Here is an 18,030-nt window from a genome sequence, read left to right as displayed (position 1 = left end):
CTCTAAGCTGAGGCCACTGCTGTTTATCCAGATAACTTTCTCTGCCACATCTTTAGCAACTGGGGACTCCATTTCAGTGTTACTTGTACTGATAGATTCATTGATGAGTGACATTGATGGCTTCTTCTGATAGACTTTTAAAGAAACGGTGTTTCTTATCTCAGTATTTGAATTTATACCAAACATTTAAATTCTATAATCAAGTCCATCTGGAGACGTTGAGTATACACGTCATATTAGTTACATATTTGGCAGTTGTATTTGTTTCATAAATTTACGTAAATACACAAAAATATTTATATACATTTATAATTGGACTTTGTTTTGTTCTGCACACACACCATAATTATTTTTTTTACTTTCAGCCCGTGTAGCAGTAGTGAAGTCCCGTGATATGCACTGGTCACTTTTGGCTCAGAGGGATCAGAGAGACGTCAGTCTGAGCTCTTTACGAATGTTAATAGTGGCAGATGGAGCTAATCCATGTGAGTATGGATGCATTTTCTGAGTGTCGGTCCAAGGTGAGCTGAAGCACGCTGTAAATCACAGATCTTTGGATCTGGACTGTAGGATCTCAGCAGCACTGGCTATAGTTCGTCCTCAGCAAAACAGACAGCAGCAATATTTCTTTGCCAAGGACACTGGAGCAAAACTTCCATAGAAATTGTTCTGAAGGATCTGTTCTTCATAGAAGGAATAGTAGGCAATGTGATTTGAAAGAGGCTTTTAAAAATTTCAAGTAAATTGTAATGCCAGTTTCAAAGTAGTTGCTCATGTATTGCATGTAGACATAAAATCTTTGAGTTGCAGTGTGTCTGATTCTGTACGTGACCCTAGGGCTTGTCTCAGTCACGTGCAAGGACATAAAAATGGGAGCAATCACAGCCTTAGCTCAAAACCATGACAACTATTAACTAGAATATGCGGTAGGTTCTTGCCTTTTTCTGTCAGTTGTATGGTGGTGGTTTACAGTAATTTGAGAAAGCAGCTGGGAGGGTTGGTATTTTTTTTTTTTTTTTTTTGCAAGAGGCAAGAATATACATACCTTAGTTGCTTAGTTTTGCTGTTCTCATATACACCAGAAAATCAATAGTATTTCAGGTTCCTTGGAGTTGCGTGATGAGAGGTCAGCAAGGTGCTGGCAGAAGGTGAAAGCTTGAAATAGTCTTGCTATGATTGTATTTGCTGTAAGCATTGTTTCAGAGCTGATGCTTGCAAAGTTAGGCAGTTCATTCTGTAATGAGATGCTGTTTGTAAGCTAGTGATGCTGCTGCTTTTTCATTGCTGTTTGCATTTCTTAGCTGTGTAAATTCATGGTTTTTTCAACTTCATACTTTCGTCAGTGCTGTACTCTTACATGAATTGACATGAAATGATACGTAGGATGTCATAAAATCAGTGAAGTTTGCTGGTTCGTGTTATATGCTGCTGTGCCACAACTGTGCAATACAAAGCTGTAGGTGATGAGGTAGCCTCTTGCATTTTGGGCTGAGTGCTAAAGGCCAGTTAGAGTTCTGAACTGAAGATATGTCAGAAGTATTTGATGTTAATTTCTAAACGCTTTGGTTCTGTGACCTCTGTGAGAAACACTCCTATAGGAGCTATATAGGAAACTGACAGATACAGTTACCCTTAGTGACAAAATACTGTGATTGCTGAAGGACTGTCCATAAAGTTAAGTGTTACAGAGCGCTCCCAGAGAAAGAGAGTATGCAGTTGTTTTTTCTCCAAATTGTAACACATAGTAATAGGCTGGAATGTCTTTTAGACAGTTTGAAAGTATATTGGTTTTATGCGCAGGTACAACCATATTTGTGTAGCTGAGCTAAGTGTAGACTTGGAAATCCTACGGCTCAAGCTTTGGTGAAATGTTTCTAGTTGTGCGATTGTTCTTTTTAGGGTCAATATCTTCATGTGATGCATTCCTGAATGTATTTCAGTCCAGAGGCTTGAGGCCAGAAGTAATCTGCCCCTGTGCTAGTTCTTCTGAGGCACTAACTGTTGCTATTCGCAGGTAATTCTCTTTTCTGAGAAGTGAACTGCATTTCTTGACTATTGAAACGTATCTGACTATTGAAACGTTAAAATGTTAGTCAGAAAAGACCATTTTCTGCATAAAGGAGCCCAAAGACCCAGACAGAGGAAGTCTGAGGCTTGCAGGTATCTCCCTCACCGAAGGATGGATGGGTTTTGTTTTGGTTTTGCTTTAAAAAGTTTAATATTTCCTAAAAGTAGTCAGTCATGAGAGTTTGGGGTTTGGGCTGGGTTGGTTTTTTTTTACTGCTTGGGAAAAAGAGGTCTCATCCTCACTGATGTTGCTGGAAGACCTTTATAAAATACCCCCAAAATCAAGACTGTTACTTATTTGGGAGGAAGATGATGATGCTGAATCTTCAATTGCTTATATACAATGTCTTGTAAACAGGGGGCTAAAGAAAGAAAAAAATATTTGTAACTGGTCTGAAAAATACCATTGAATTTCTGGAGATAGCAAGGGGTGCTCTGAAAAAAAGGAAATACTTTGATTATTAGTAGACATATGGATCGAATATGCTGGAATTTTTTATGGTGGTTTTTGATCAAAATGTGCTTTTTCAGAAAAACAATTTAAGAAAACTTGAAACAAAAAAGTTTGAGATTTTGGAAAGTACTTTCTCTGATGGGAGGACTGACATTTCCTAGTTTTAAAGAGTTGTGCTTACCTATTTTTTACAGCAGCACCTGGAATCTTTTGCTCTGTTCCTTCCTGAAAGTTGAACAGTTACACAAAATGGAGTTGTTGGTCCTCAGTCAATTCTGCTTAGAGTAAGAGGTGTCAAGCCCTTCAAACACTTGGTAATTTTTCCTGGTGTTTTGAAAAATCAGCCTTCAAATGCTTATTCTTGACACTTCTTTGTCCATAATAGAACTAAACCTTCTCTGTAACATTTTAGAGTGCAAGGAAGCTATGTGATGTTTTGTGATAGCTCTTTTTTCATCTAGTTAAAATATATTACCAGTCTTGAACTCTGTTTAAAACAAGAAACAGTTATTTCTCTTAACCTTAACAAGCCTGAGAGACTCACATGCTATTTTTGATGGCCATATTGCCATTGATTTGTTGATTCATACCTGATTTGACTTTCTGTTTTCAGACCTCCAGAACTGGGTGGGCCTCCTCCAGGAAAAGCAGTGCTGTCTATGAATTGTCTGAGTTTCGGCGTGATAAGAGTGGATACAGAAGAGAAGCTGTCAGTGTTAACTGTGCAGGATGTTGGTCAGATTATGCCTGGAGGTAAGAAAGCATTTCATGTAGGTTTAAGCATACTCCACGAGAGTTATCTACTATTTTATACTTGTGCTGGTGAAATAAATAAAAATGTCAAATTGTAAGTGCCGTTAAGGTAGTATGACTTACGTTTTGATGCATTACTTAAACGCGTGACGATTAAGTACTGTCTCAACTGGATTATTCAATGTTTTCAGTAGAGGTTAATCCACAATAAATTTGAATGACCACACATTTTGGTATGGGCGGACGCTATTGGCTGGCCTGCAGAGTTGTTTTCTTTTTCACTGGTTAGCATTAGTGCTGACATACAGCTGTGTAATGACAAATACAGCAGAACAAAACAAAACGTGAAGTGTAGTAAGAAATACTGTCTTTGATCCAGAAGTGACAGTCCACGCGTTAGGATGAAATAGAATGGAATTTAATGTTTTGTTGGAAGGGACCTGCAATGATCTCTCTAGTCCGACTGCCTGACCAACTCAGGGCTGACCAAAAGTTAAAGCACGTTATTAAGGGCATTGTCCAAATGTCTCTTAAACACCAGCAGGCTTGGGGCATTGACCAGCTCTCTAGGAAGCCTGTTCCAGTGAGTGACCACCCTCTTGGCAGAGAAATGCTTCCTAATGTCCAGTCTAAACCTCTCCTAGCACAGCTTTGAACCATTCCCGCATGTCCTATCGCTGGATGCCAGGGAGATCAGCACCTCCCTCTCCGTGTCCCCTCCTCAGGAAGCTGTAGAGAGCAATGAGGTCGCCCCTCAGCCTCCTTTTCTCCAAACAGGACAAACCCAGAGTCCTCAGCAAGGAAGACATCCCCTTGGTAGAAGAGCTGAAGTTAAGGAATACTTAAGGAAACTGCACATGCACAAGTCCATGGGCCCTGGTGGGATTCACCTGTGAGTGCTGAGGGAGCTGTTTGATGTCACTGCGAGGCCACTGTGTGCAACACTGGGCTTCCTAAAGGGGGTAGATATGGGTATTGTTCCCCAGCCCATTAAGTGGCCTGAAGCAAAGAGACTTTGTCTCTTTCCTGTTCTCTTTTGAGGCAGGGCTGCTGAGTCATGCCCTACTTGGAGAGGAGAGCACTCTGAAGAAGATTAATAAAGTTAGGGTGCCAAACTAGACCTAGGGCTCTGGACATTGACTGGGATCTGTGTCCTGAAAGACCACTTAGGGCCATCTACTCCAGAAGTGAAGATTGCAACACTTAGGTTGGTAGTGTAACGTTCCCTGGCACTGTCTGTCAGAGGTAGCTTTGCTAGCTTCAGGCCCTGTCCTGACCTGGGTTAGGTGTGCTTGGAGAGGATGAGAGACAGATTGTCTGGAATTCTCCTTACCCCTTCAGGTTTACTATGTAATGAACAAAGAACCTGATTTGTTCTGGCCATGCCCTTGGCACCTGTGGCTTTGCTGTTCTTGGTCCCAGTAAGAATAGGAGAGGAGGGTTCCCAAGCCCTCCTCTCTGTAGAGCGTATACTCAGGGTGAGGGTGGGGAGCCATCTTGTGCTATTTCAGCAACCAGCTCTTCTCCATACATCAAGGCCCTCGATACGAGTAAGGAGGCAGACACCTTTCCAGTCTGGTGATAAAAATTTCAGCCGTCACGTAGCAAGTGGTACTGATCTTGTTCATTTTCCTCATTGCTCCCAGAACCACTTTGCAACCAATAAGGTTGGTGGATCAGTTATTCTTGCTGAACTTCAATTCACATTCAGATCTTACTCCTGCTACTAATAACAACTTAAGTAGAAGCTCTGCACTTCATACCAAAATAAAGGGGAAGGAGCTGTTCCTGGGGGGATTCATGTCCAACATACTTATTTAACTGCAGAGAACTGAACATCTCTATTGTGACCTTCTAGGTAGACAGGATACTAAAAATGTTCTGGGAGCAAGGACTTTGTGACCAGCCAGTGAGTTTTAGTACATTCCTAGACGTGTTCATAGAACTGTATGTATCCTGCAGATCCTGCTGGAGTTTAGTGTGCCAGGCACCCTCAGGCAGGTGGTATCTGGGTAGGTCTGTGAAAAATCCTTGTGTCCTCTTTGCTGTGGCAATTAATTAGATCACCATCTCTCTTTTCTGCTCTTGATCTTTGAGCATACTATAGCATTGTGGATCTGAGACAAGATAGATGGGCTGGGTAATTTACAGCAAAATAACTTCAACTTAATGCTCTAGGAAGTAAGTTTGTTAAGGGCAGGCCAATGTGAATACAGCCATTGAGGGTAATGACTGCTTTGTTGTGTGGCCTCAGTGTGAAAACATGAGTGCAGGGAAAAAAATTAAAAAAAGATGAGTGTGGTTTAATGGCTTCTGAATTGCTTCACCTGAGTGTTCAAATTCAGATGGTTACAGTTGGTCTGCAAAGACCCAGGTCAGCTGTGACTGGCCTCTGTGTCTCAACAGAATGGTCATTTTTCCACTTCAGTGAGATTACAGGTGGCATGGTCTACCACTGCTGCCTGGTTCGGCTGTTCACACTACTGATGACCCCTTTAAACCCCACTGAAATTTGGCTGTGCTCCCAGTCTTCTACACAGAGCCTGGGTTAGTCACAGGAACAAGAGGGAATAAGTTTGCATGCCCTTCAGGTAGTCATGGATCCTTTGGTGAACTGGCTAAGGTTGAACTTGGTGGTGGTCTGGTTTTTGAGAGTTTAAAAAAGTGGTATTTGATGCAGGATCAATTAAAATCTTCCTTTGGATCAATTTATCACATGGAGATCCTCCTGGCTTCGCTGTAGGCTTGCTGTCTGGGCAGTGTGCTTGACTACACTAAGGCGCAAAGCAGCCTACAGTTGTGTTGCACCTTAAGCTACGCTTCGTGTTCAGCCATTACAGCTGTAAGTCCCCTTGGGTAATCTTCCGTAGTGCATTTGCTCAGTGGCAGGTTCAAGTGTACCTTATGATGTTGGAAGAATTACCTGTTTGTTTGTGGGTAAGTAATTTCACCTTCCTCTTCACAGTCATTAATGAAAAACATGTCCCTGTCCTTGTTAAATGCTTAATTGGGTAGTGAGAGGGATCTTTGTCAAAACTCCTCTTCCTTTGTCAAATGCCTGAGCATTGTCTGGCAAATCTAACAGACCCTTCTGGTTTAGGATGCCATTGACAGACAGTTGACAAGACTACCATGACTTTCTATACATTAGTAAGAAACATCAAGTTACTCGTCAGATTTTGTGAGGGGAGAACAGTCCACTGTGTGTCCATTTAGTCCCTTGAAGTGATATGACTTGTAATTGATGGCTATTGCTATTTTAAAATACAGTAGCAACTGGCAAAACTACTTGTAGGTTAAGCAGAAGTTGAGCAACTTCATTCATTAACTCTGTCAAAACTGTGTTCAGCATTGCGCTATCCCTATATGGGGCAGATTAGCTTCAGTCTGACCTAATAATAAAAGTTCCAGGTCTGAAGGTATGTTTTTAGCAGAAATTTGTCTGTACGTTCCTTAGGTCAGAACATGCAGTTTTTTCTAGACAAGAATCCAATGACTTTGTTCCCTGTGACTGTTTCCTAAAAAAAGAAAAAAAAATCGAAAATTTAAAATTGTTAAAAGCTTCCAGAGTAGGAAGAAAGTAAAATCACTAGCAGATATTTATAGATGTGTGTCAAATGAAAAGAAATTAAGGAAATTAATGACTTATTTTCAAGTGAGTCCTGCATGTACATTCTAACAGTGGATATACTTTTGCCTTACCTTGTAAGATTTGTGCTTTTTCCTGTGTAGTATTCATGGAGGATGTGCTTTGTCCATTCTCACGTGATGTTTGGCATACAGGAGAGAACATACCACCATTTCCTTTCTTGTTAGTTGCCCTCTTGAATTATTCTGCTGACAGATGAGTCTTGCTCTTTATCTGGTTTTGGGTTTGTAGGTTGGGTTTTTTGGGGTTTTTTTTTGTTCCCTTAGATTGCTGTGCTTTCACCAAAGGCCTAATTTGAGTCATGTGCCATCCCTGAAGGCTTTGTTCCATCTTCTGATCCCCACTGAAAACATTCAAGGTCTTGAAAGGGGCTACATGCCCAGTCTTTCAAACGTCTTAGGACACAGAAGCTCACATTTCTGAATTTCGTTTATAGTCTCCTAGCCAAGAACTAGTAAATCATGCTGAGGCTTGTTCAGTCAAGCCAAGTGGTTTTGATCTCATAACCCTGGAAGATCCTGGTGTATTTCAGTCAGGAACCAGCTGGTTAAAAGGTCCACTTTTGCCCTCCTTTTCTTCAGATCCTGCTATTTGTTCTAAGACACTGAGCCCACCGGCTTAGGGGATCTTATTCAACAGACCCCTCAGCACCAGGATCACGTCTTACATCACTGCTGTTTAACCCACAGGCCACTCTTGATGCCACATTCACTTCAGTTGCCTCGGCTGTTCACTTTCGTTATCTATCGTGAATGCCAATCACAAGAGCCACCAGGGAAGTGCAAGCACCCGCGAAGAAATCTTCCCATCCCATCAAAGATAGCATGGGAATTCTTGAAAGTGAACCTTGTGTGCATTCCCCTGGAATCTTCTCCACAGCTGATGGAGGGATGATGTTTTGCCTCACCTGTTGACCACCTTGGGCTATTCTGCATGGTTTTTCTCTGGGAAAAGCAGTATTTGGCTCATAACAGTCTTCAGTTCGTTTTTTCAAATTGGGCTGATAAAGATGGTAGGGAGAGTACCAAACCTCTCTTCTTCTGCCTGTTTTGTGCCTCCAACTGTCACATCAACTGGGATGTGATATGTCATCTGTCATCTTAGAAGCTTATTGTACCTTGTGTTTGGACCTGGACATGGATACTTGGGATATTCAAGTTAAGTTTGCCTCCCTGCTGCTTCCTGACCAAGCATTTCTATTTTTACTGGGATCCTTCTCACATTCTTTCCTTGACAGGAGAGTAACCCACTCTAATCCAGAAGACCTGTGTCCCTGTAGCTCCTAATCATGCAAAGCCTGGTTCATAGGACTGCTGCAGCAGCTACTTTTTTATACTCCAGCAGAAAACCTTGGGTTGGTGCCAGATCTTGGACTTCTGCAAGATGAACATGCATATACAGTTTCAAGTTCCGGATTGTGACTGTATTCCGTACTTTTCCCAGAAGTTCAAGGAGGATGGTCGGAATTTCTCAAATGTCAGAATGCTTACTTTGTCTCCAGCCTGTGGATGTCTGGGATGTTACTGTTTCTTCTGTCCGCGTCTCAGCAAACATTAACCTACGTTCTGGTAGTTGTTAAAATACATCTTCACTGCAGAGGAATCTGGTTGCTTTATCTTGGTGCCTGATTCGTGAAAGGAGTTGTTACAGAACAACTATGTGAAGCTTTCATTATTTTTCCTTAGGTTGTGAATGCGGGATAGCAGTGCCTCATTCCTGCTCAGTCCTTAGGATTTATCATAGTAATCAGTTCTGCATGTTCCACTTGGCTTCAGTCTGTCACATGATGGCACAACAGAATGCAACACTGCAGAACTTCTCCTGGAGATCTGTGGCAGTGTGCACACTTGCGTTGAGATGCTTGCTTCCAATTTAATTGTTGTGCTTTGCATGCTTGTGTGACCACCTCTAGAGTCTAAATTCTTGTGCATCCTTATCTAGGAAGTTGACCTGCTTTATGCCTATTGCCCTTCTCAGAGGAGCAGGGAAAGGTTCAGGTCCCTGCGCTGGACATCCCCATGTGCTGCTTTCTTCAAAGATTAGGTTTCTCTGGAAACCCTGCAGATACCTTCCAGAGTGGTGGTAGAGGCATTACATCCTGGCCTGTTAGTGCTTTTCCTAAGGCTTTATCCTCCAGAGCAGAAGTTCTAACTAAAGACTGTAGTGCAAGGAGGGCCCTCTTGTTTTTTTTCTCATGGACTCAGGGCTTTTAGGAAGACTTGCTTGCTACAAGAAGATCCTGGAGTTCCACTGCTGGCACACAGTAACAGTCCAAATGGATATCAGTTGCATAAGGATCCACTGTGAAACTGAGAAAGTGGAACAAGAGAGCACTTCCTAACACTCATCAGGCGCTTTTTGGTAGTAGCCACCTGCTGTGCAGGCCTCGGACATTCTTCTTACATCATGTTGTGCTGGTCTTGAAACATCAAAGCTGAATCCAGTCTTTGGTAGGGCATCAGTGCAGTCATTTGTTTGCACAGTACGGTTCTCATCCTCTGCCAGAAGTCTCATGGCAGGGCTTAACCGCTGAGCGTCATCATCTATAAGAATGTACATGTGGACTCATTTGAAGAAAGAAAACTTTCTTATCAGTAATCAGTGTTCTTCGTGATGTGTAGTCCACATGTACATTCCCGTCCCATCTGCTTTTCCCTTCTCTCTAATTCTTTTTCAGATGCAATGCTGTTGAGAGAGACTGAAATGGTGGTAGATGCACTCTCTTGTATGTCACATGAAGCAGGAAAAGAAGGAGAAGCGAGAGTACAGGCTCTACAGATACTGCAAAAGGAAAACCTTGCAGTATCACATGGCAGGGCAGAACTCTGCCTGCTGTTAGAATGTACGTGTAGACTACCTGTATCATACATTGGTTACTGGTAAGTATTTTTTCTTACTTGATCAGGGTGATAGGATTGTCCTTGGGTTTCATGGATGGAGCATCATTTTGGGACTGTAGGCTAATCTGTTGGGTTTTCCATGTTTGTGAATGAGTTGAGGACTGCAGCATTTGTGTATGCCTGCAAATTGGTGTGCTTTCTCTAGTTATTAACACTTATCTCTGCATCATTGCTTAAAAGTTTTGCGATTAACTCAAGTTATTTCCTGTGGTAATAAACTATTTATTCTGTTTCGATTTACCATTACATTTTAAATGGCCTTTTCTTCCAGTTTTTCCTCCTGAATTGCAAAATGTATTTTTTTTTTCATGACTAATTGATATAGTTCATACAGTATAATTTAACTTCAACCTTCTAGTTGATACGTATGATTTTCAGCAACTGAAACTCTTCTAGTTCCGACTTGGACCTGTGTCATGGTGTAACCCCGGCCAGCAACTAAGCTCCAGACAGCTGCTCACTCCCTGTCCTCGCACCCAGAGGGATGGGGAGGAAAATCGGAAAGGAGTGTAAAACTTGAGGGTTTTACTTGAGGGTTAAAAGAACAATTTACTAATTAAAACAGAATAAAAATGAAAGAACAATATTAACAATAATGACGATCAAAGTTATAGTGAAAGGGTAAGGGGAAAGGATAAAATGCAAAGGGAAAGGGAGAAAGAAAAACAAGTGATGCACAATACAGCTGCTCGCCACTGCTGACTGATGCCCAGCCAGTTCCCGAGCAGCGATCAGCCAGCCGTGGTGCTTGGCTGCTGGCCAGGGTTAAACCGCAACGGTCCTTTTCCAACTGCCTTGTCAGTGCCCCCTTCTTTAGGGAGTGATCCAGCTGCGTGGCTCCCGGACCTGCCAACTCTAAACTATTAGCCCCATTATCCCAGCAAAAAAGCAACCAGGTAGTAAATGTGTTCACCTGGTTGATGGACATAATCTTTCCACATGTGCCGGGGTTAAACCACAACAACCTGTACCAGAATTTGAGTGTCATCTCCTTATTTGGTCACCAAAGGTTATCATTGCATGATTCCAAACATTTTATTCATTAACGCTAGTTGTTCTGATAGATATTTTTTATAAAACCAAGGTAATTTACAGGTTGATCTATTGGTAGGGTGAATTATTGTCTCTCCTGTTCAGACCTAAGTTGCTGAGAACTGAATACTTCTCTGAGATTTGAAAATGCGCCTATGAACCTGTTCTGCCAGCAGAATTCTTGGTCCGTGCTTGCAGTGGCGCTGGCTTTATCATGTATTAGTAGTATTAAAGGAATTTGTGATTCCTCTTCCTGCTAGTTGGACAGTGGTAAAACTAAGGGCTACCTGTATATCATTTAAGATTGGCTAAATTAGAAAACAGTGATACAGTCTTTCATAATGGCTGTTGTAAGCTTCGTCTGGGCTTCCGGTCTGACTTATGTTCCATGGCCAGAACATTCCAAAGGAGCTGATGAAAATAAACCAACTTCCTGATACCTCAGGTGTCTCTTGGCTGTTTTCTTGTCTTTAATATAGTGTGCATTGACCACAAAGTACTCTAATCTGTGTTGGAAGCAGATGCAGTGGGAAAGGGCAGAACATGTATGGCACAGTCTGCATTATTTTTCAAAGGCTGTGTTTATTTTATATTGACCCAGGTAGCCATTTTGGTTTCCTTGCTAATCTTGAGTCTTAAGTGCTAAGCTAAACTTCTTGCTTCATCATGTCTTCTGCCTCCATATCCTTTTTCCTTTCCCTTTCAGCCTAGGAAAGGACAAATCCAGACTACTTAAACAAGGGCTCTGCTTAGCCAGAGAAACCGCTCAGAAAACAGTGGCTTCAAAAGTAAATATAGCCGGTGGCCAGAGCAAAGTTCAGTGTAATAGCTGGTTTGCAAGTCTGTATATCCTTGATTAAAAATAAGATAAAGTGTAGGAAGACTTAAGAGATTTCAGAAGAAAACTGATGAAGGGTAATAGCAGTAGGACCTTCATGAAATGTAGTCCTTTAAATGAGCTGAAGGTCATCATCAGACTGGGGATAGTGAAGAGAGAATGTGCAGTGACAGGAGTAAGTTCAGTAAGGGATAACTCTGACCTAAGTTGTCTGTGTTCTCCAAATAATAGTTGGCAGACTGTCCTGCTTTAAAAGAAGATGGGACATAGTGCAGAAAAATCATTGACCTGACAGTGAGAGAGTAAAATAGCTTTGTTTTCTCTCCATTTCTAATGTGTTTCTCATGTAACTTAAGGGGTGATGCTATGAATACCGAAGTGTGCAATAAATAAAAGGAATGGTAGGTCTGTAAATGCTATCTTCTTGTTTTTCCTCTTTATTTTCATACGTGCTTGTACTTGATCAAGCCATCTGCGTTCGTGTTGAGAAGCAGTTGGTATGGTTTTGGATTCAGTGCAGCTGATATGTAGGCTGTAAAGCACTGTAAGGAAAAAATAATTGCATTTGCAAACTTCCATCTTTCCTCTTGGAGAACACGTTACACAGGCTGTCAAAAAGATGGACGGAGCTCTCTTGCATGCTGTGTTTCTGCTGTAACTGGTAGATAATTGATCCCAAAACCTTCATCTGCCTGTCAGTGGCGAAGCAACTTCTGTGTCAGCTGCTGCTGCATACCAATGCTGTGATTCTGTGTTCTTCCTCTCCCTTTAGCAAATGTGTGTGTTGTGAAGGTGGATGGGACTCCATATCTGTGTAAAGCCGATGAGGTTGGAGAAATATGTGTGAATTCAGGTGCAACTGGCATGGCATATTTCGGCCTTGTTGGAATCACCAAGAATGTGTTTGAGGTTTGTATTTCTCTTTTCATTGTTAAATTTCTAGTGTTTCTTCTTGCAAATAAACTTATTTGTTCCTTAAACCTCCAATTTTATTAGAAAAAGCCCTGCCAAATACACTTTGCTTCATTCTCTATCAGAATGTGAAATTCTGTCTCTTAAAACCAAAAATCCAAAGTACCATCAGCACTCAACTAGCTGCTTGCATACTCTGCAATCCAGTGTTGTGCCTGTGTTAGCATTGTAATTCATCTTGGTTCTGCATTAACACAGCAGTCTTATGTAGAGTTGACCTGAAGACATTTCAAGTTTATTGGTGCGCAGCTTGAGATGTAGAGTTCCAAGTAGGTCTGATACTTGCGAGCTTCTTCCAAATACAACTAAAATGTATTTGTGAAGATGCAGTAACTTAGTTCTAAAAGTTTCCTCTGTGTATTGCAAACAGTATGTGCTTTTCAAAATGAACTTTATTGGTGATCTGCTGTAATGCTTAGAACACTAGTTTGCTGTGGGATGTATGACATTATGTTCCTAGGTATATGGAAGAAGAGACAGTAAGGATGATACAGCATTAACAGTCATAAGCCTTGTAGTTTGTCACAGTAGAGCAAAAGTGATCTTTCTGCCCAGATTTTTCCTCACAGTGGCACCCCAATTTCATGTTTTCCATTTCTGGCAAGAAAGGAGCGAAAGTCCTTTGGGAATCACACACACAGTAGTGTTACACTGGGCAGCAGTGTGAAGACTTGGCTGAAGTATGGAGTTCTACCTGAGAGATGAAAGAAATGCTGACCATAGTCTTCTCTTTCAAAGAAAAGCTCTTTTCTCTCGGCTTGCCAAGCCTCAACACTTCAAACACGTTAGCTTTCAGCACGGTCCTTAGCTAGTGAGAGAGCAGTGAGAAACCTGCTGTAATGGAAGAGGTGGGGGGTGAGGGGAAGGCAAGGAAACCACCTGGGCAGGTGGGAGGAACTTGCTGATGAGCTTAATGCTTTCGCTCTCTTTCTCCATTGAAGGCGGTGGTCCCATAATTGCAACAAACTTGACTTAGAGTCTAAGTTTCTGATAGGTGTTGTTTGTGCAATGGAAGCAAGGTGCCTGCATACAGATCTCATGGGGGATGTTAGTAGTAACAACAGAGTATGTGCTATAAGAGTCCATACTGGAACACCTGTTTTAAAAAGCAGCGTGAACTCTTGTTATGAAGGCTAAGCAGCTGAGAAAAGGAAGAAAGCAAGCTACCAGAGAGTTAAGAACTGGTGTGTTCTTCATTATTCAAAAACTGTTGTACATACTTCACGTGATACTCACTGTTGTATCAGTTAATTTTTCAACTGAGTGTAGAGCTGCAGAAAGCATTTTAACTTCACTTTTCTTATCAGTACTGTGAGTGTCTGAATATTTGTTTTTCAGGCCATTCCAGTGACGGCAGCCGGCGTTCCTGTTTCAGACCAGCCCTTTACAAGAACAGGATTGCTTGGCTTTGTGGGTCCTGTAAGTGTGAATGAACTGTCCGGGGCTCGGTTTTGTCCTGACCCCAAATCTAAGTGCTGCCCCTGAATTCAGCAGAACTTTGTGTCAGGGCAGTGACCTCATACAGATCTTGAGAATATTGTTGGTTTTAGTCAGGCGTGTATCGCCAGGAGTCCGGAGCTACCCCCCTCTATTTATAATCTGTCTTCTTTACAGGACTATTTAGTGTTTGTGGTGGGAAAATTGGATGGCCTAATGACAGTGAGTGGCCGCAGGCACAATGCGGATGATGTGGTAGCCACCGCGCTGGCGGTCGAACCCATGAAGTTTGTCTATCGGGGAAGGTGAGTATGTTAAAAATGTCACCGCTACTGATGAGACTTTTTTACTCCTTTTTTCACCTGGAAATGATCGACAAGTAACACAGTGTACATAGAAGCTCTGCATGTGAATTGTTACACGTGTATTTTGTAGGAAGGGTGGCACTAGGCTGTGATATGCCAGGTGAGAACTTGGCTGTCCCTGTGAACTTGGCAGACACCCTCTGCATACATAATAGGTTCACATTCCCTTTCACGTAGTATAAACACAGATCTTGGAGTGTCAGTTTAAACCTTTCAGAGCTGCTCTGAAGACAGTCACATGACGCTTGTATGCCACATGTAAAACACAACTCCCCTTTGTCCACCTGAGCCTTTCATGCAGGGTGGCCAAGGGAAGAACTTTGCAGCACGTTTTGAAGAACAGACGAGGAGTGTTGAGGCTGCTGAAAGACTTTCAAAGACAGTCTTTGTTGTATGACCAACCTTACTGCTCCTCGCTGGTCAATGGCTCAACGTCCAGATGGACATCAGTGATGAGTGGTGTCCCTCAGGGGCCCGTACTGGGACCTGTACTGTTTAGTATCTTCACCAATGACACAGTAGGATCGAGTGCACCCTCAGCAGATTTACAGATGACACCAAGCTGAGTGGTGTGGGTGACACACCTGAGGGACAGCATGCCGTCCAGAGGGACTTCAGCTCCAGAAGTGGGCCCATGTGAACCTTATGAGGTTCAGCAAGGCAAAGTGCAGGGTCCTGCAGCTGGGTCAGGGCAGCAATGGAACACCTCTCCTGTGAAGAAAGGCTGAGGGAGCTGGGGGTGTTCAGCCTGGAGAAGGCTCTGAGGGGACCTTCTAGAGGCCTTTCAACACCTAAAGGGGCATTATAAAAAAGATGGGGGCAGACTTTTTAATAGGGCCCGTTGCAATAGGACAAGGTGTAATGGTTTTAAACTAAAAGAGGGTAAATTCATAAAGAAGAATTTTTTTACCGTGAGTGTGGTGAAAAATTGGCACCGGTTGCCCAGAAAAGTGGTAGACGCCCCATCCCTGGAAACATTCAAGGCCAGGCTGGATGGAGCTCGGAGCAACCTGATCTAGTTGAAGATGTCCCTGCTCACTGCAGGGGGGTTAGACTAGGTGACCTTTAAAGGTCCCTTCTGACCCCAGCCATTCTGTGATTCTATGAAGGTCAAGCTTTTCTCATTTTTGCATCACTTGTGCAATTCATGTATCATAAAAATAACAGCACATACCTGGTTGAGACATTATTAACATTTTACCTTAGAAGATGCAAGCCTAAAACTAATTTAAGTCACAAGTGAGAGTAAGTATTTTTCAGTGCGAGCACTACAGACGTGCTGGTCAGTAATTTGGCATAGTGGTTGTCTTTCAGAGGGGACTTCATATGTAGGTGCAATGAGTTTAGCGTGCATGATGGTTACATGAGCAAGGTTTGCACAGCCCCTGCACGTATGGAACCTGCCTGTGTTAAACACATGCTACATTGGTGACTGCAAATTTGACACCCAACAGAAAGAAGTTACAATAATGAACCTATTTTGTTATAAATTTGTCTGTGATTTTGCGATGATCTGGCATGAATAATGCTTGTGTTTGTTGAAACGGTACCACTAAAGGTTGCGGTCCTTTCCACATTATAATAAGCCATGCTATGTTCATCATATGTTGCATCCTATCATTCTTCTGTCCTTTGCGTTTTAGGATAGCAGTGTTTTCTGTGACCGTTTTGCATGATGATCGAATAGTGCTTGTGGCAGAGCAGCGCCCTGATGCATCAGAGGAGGATAGTTTTCAGTGGATGAGCAGGGTTCTACAGGTAGTCAGTCTGTCCTTTCTCTCTTTTCAGGTGAATAAGGCTGATGTATGAAATGAGAATATTAGAGCATATTTTTTTTTCCATAAGAAAAACCTATCAGTGTTACTACATAAAGTTGTAATAAGCTGACTTCAGAATGTATTTCAGGGTCAGTAGTTAACAGAATTTTGTAAAAAGTAGGATTTCCTTTCATAATGTTTTTTAACTTCATACTACTAGTTCTAAGGATGATAGTTTTTGGTTTAATTCTGCACATCTCTGCTGATTTCATACTGGCTGGGAGAGTTAAGTCTGAAAATGTTTAAGGGTATTCTTAGTGCCAAGTATCTAAAACAGACCCTGAAATCTTTTTATATCACTAACATCCCTATTCTAGATCTCCAACAGTAAGGTTAAAAACTCTACCTTGATTACTTTATTGCTGTTCTGGGGGAGGGGGCAGGAGGGAGGGGAAATCTGGCAGATTTGCATTTGAGGATTTTGGAATTAATTGAGCAGTTCTAAAGAAGGTAAAGAGTGAGAGCAATTATGGAAGAAGACTGGTGAAGGGACAACTGAAGGGAAAGCTAGAGAGAACAACTTAAGGAAAGATTCCTCTTAACAGTAAAGCAGTTGTGCAATAATGGTTGCTATCTACTTTCAGCTTTATAATCTTTTTAGAGGGAATATCAGGTAATAGAAAGGCTGTTTTTCATGGGAGAAAACACATATTTCTCTTTTTAGAAGTGTCATAGCTAAAATAGACACTTAAGTTTTAGACAGCAAGATGTTTCCCTCTATTTTTGTGGTTTTATGTTCTACTGCGCTTCTGTGATTGTGCCATACGTGCTAAATTTGCTGTGGTATAATTTTGGCTTTTTAAAATCTCTGCACTTTTTGCCCACTTTTAAGAGACTTTCCTAATCCCTGATGTGCAGGTGGCATCCCCTTGATAAGAGTGCACAAGCAAAGTCCTGGGTCTGCTCCTGCTCCCATTGAAGTCATGGCACAGCTTCTATGAGTTCAGTGAGTGCAGAATTGGACCCTTTATTTGCAAATTGTAGTGCAAGTAAAAATTTTAATGTTACTAAATGACTGAATTCAAATTCTTGCTCTAGCTACATCCCAGTTGATAATGTGGAATGTTTTTGGGTTTTTTTCTTTCTTTCTGTCAAGGCAATTGATAGCATTCACCAAGTGGGCGTCTACTGTCTCGCCTTGGTGCCAGCCAACACTTTGCCAAAGGCTCCACTTGGAGGAATTCATATTTCGGAAACGAAGCAGCGCTTTCTAGAAGGTGCTCTGCACCCTTGTAATGTCTTGATGTGTCCACATACTTGTGTTACTAACCTGCCTAAGCCACGACAGAAACAACCAGGTGAGTAAACCGGAGCGCGTTCCTTAGCTCTGCGCGTCTGTCTCCAAGGGTGTGCGTGGAGTATGATCCAGGGGCAGTGTGGCAGCTCAGGGCTGTGCATGTTGGGTGGCTTTAAGCTGCCTAACTTGGCAGAGCTAGTGGTGATGTCAGAGCAGCCCAGAGCCCAGGGAGGGCGTTGTCTTATGCCTCAAATCCCAGGTAAACGCAAGGGCGTACAGCATGTACCCATTTCATGCTTCTGTAGCTGTGTTGTCAATTGTTCCTGTACTGACCACCTTGCAAAGGCCAGTAACTCACTCTAAATATAAAACAATAACACTGAAGTCCAGGCAGACCTCAATCTGCTGAATCAGTGTAGACTGATTTTTAATGTGCTCTGCTGATAATGGGCGGATTTTTAGTGTACCATACTAGCCTCTTCTCTCTTTTTCTGTGCAGTGTGATCCTT

The 18,030-nt window shown here is 42.2% G+C and overlaps 1 protein-coding gene across 3 annotated transcripts in view; it reads left to right on the top strand.

Moving 5' to 3' along the window:
- Positions 1–18,030, top strand: part of DIP2A (disco interacting protein 2 homolog A) — a 122,093-nt gene that overhangs the window by 83,723 nt on the left and 20,340 nt on the right. For 2 of the 3 annotated variants that reach the window (XM_055813197.1, XM_055813198.1), the window contains exons 16-23: positions 366–485; positions 1,900–2,014; positions 3,135–3,274; positions 12,466–12,602; positions 14,004–14,084; positions 14,280–14,407; positions 16,111–16,225; positions 17,381–17,582. In XM_055813197.1, the coding sequence (XP_055669172.1) occupies positions 366–485; positions 1,900–2,014; positions 3,135–3,274; positions 12,466–12,602; positions 14,004–14,084; positions 14,280–14,407; positions 16,111–16,225; positions 17,381–17,582 (1,038 nt within the window). Of the gene's footprint in view, positions 1–365; positions 486–1,899; positions 2,015–3,134; positions 3,275–12,465; positions 12,603–14,003; positions 14,085–14,279; positions 14,408–16,110; positions 16,226–17,142; positions 17,231–17,380; positions 17,583–18,030 lie in introns of those variants that run through there. The other variant, XR_008748623.1, reaches the window with a different exon arrangement.

The sequence above is a fragment of the Falco peregrinus genome, chromosome 8 (assembly GCF_023634155.1).
Source record: "Falco peregrinus isolate bFalPer1 chromosome 8, bFalPer1.pri, whole genome shotgun sequence".
Classification (NCBI taxonomy): domain Eukaryota; kingdom Metazoa; phylum Chordata; class Aves; order Falconiformes; family Falconidae; genus Falco; species Falco peregrinus.
This window is presented reverse-complemented; position numbering and strand designations above follow the sequence as displayed.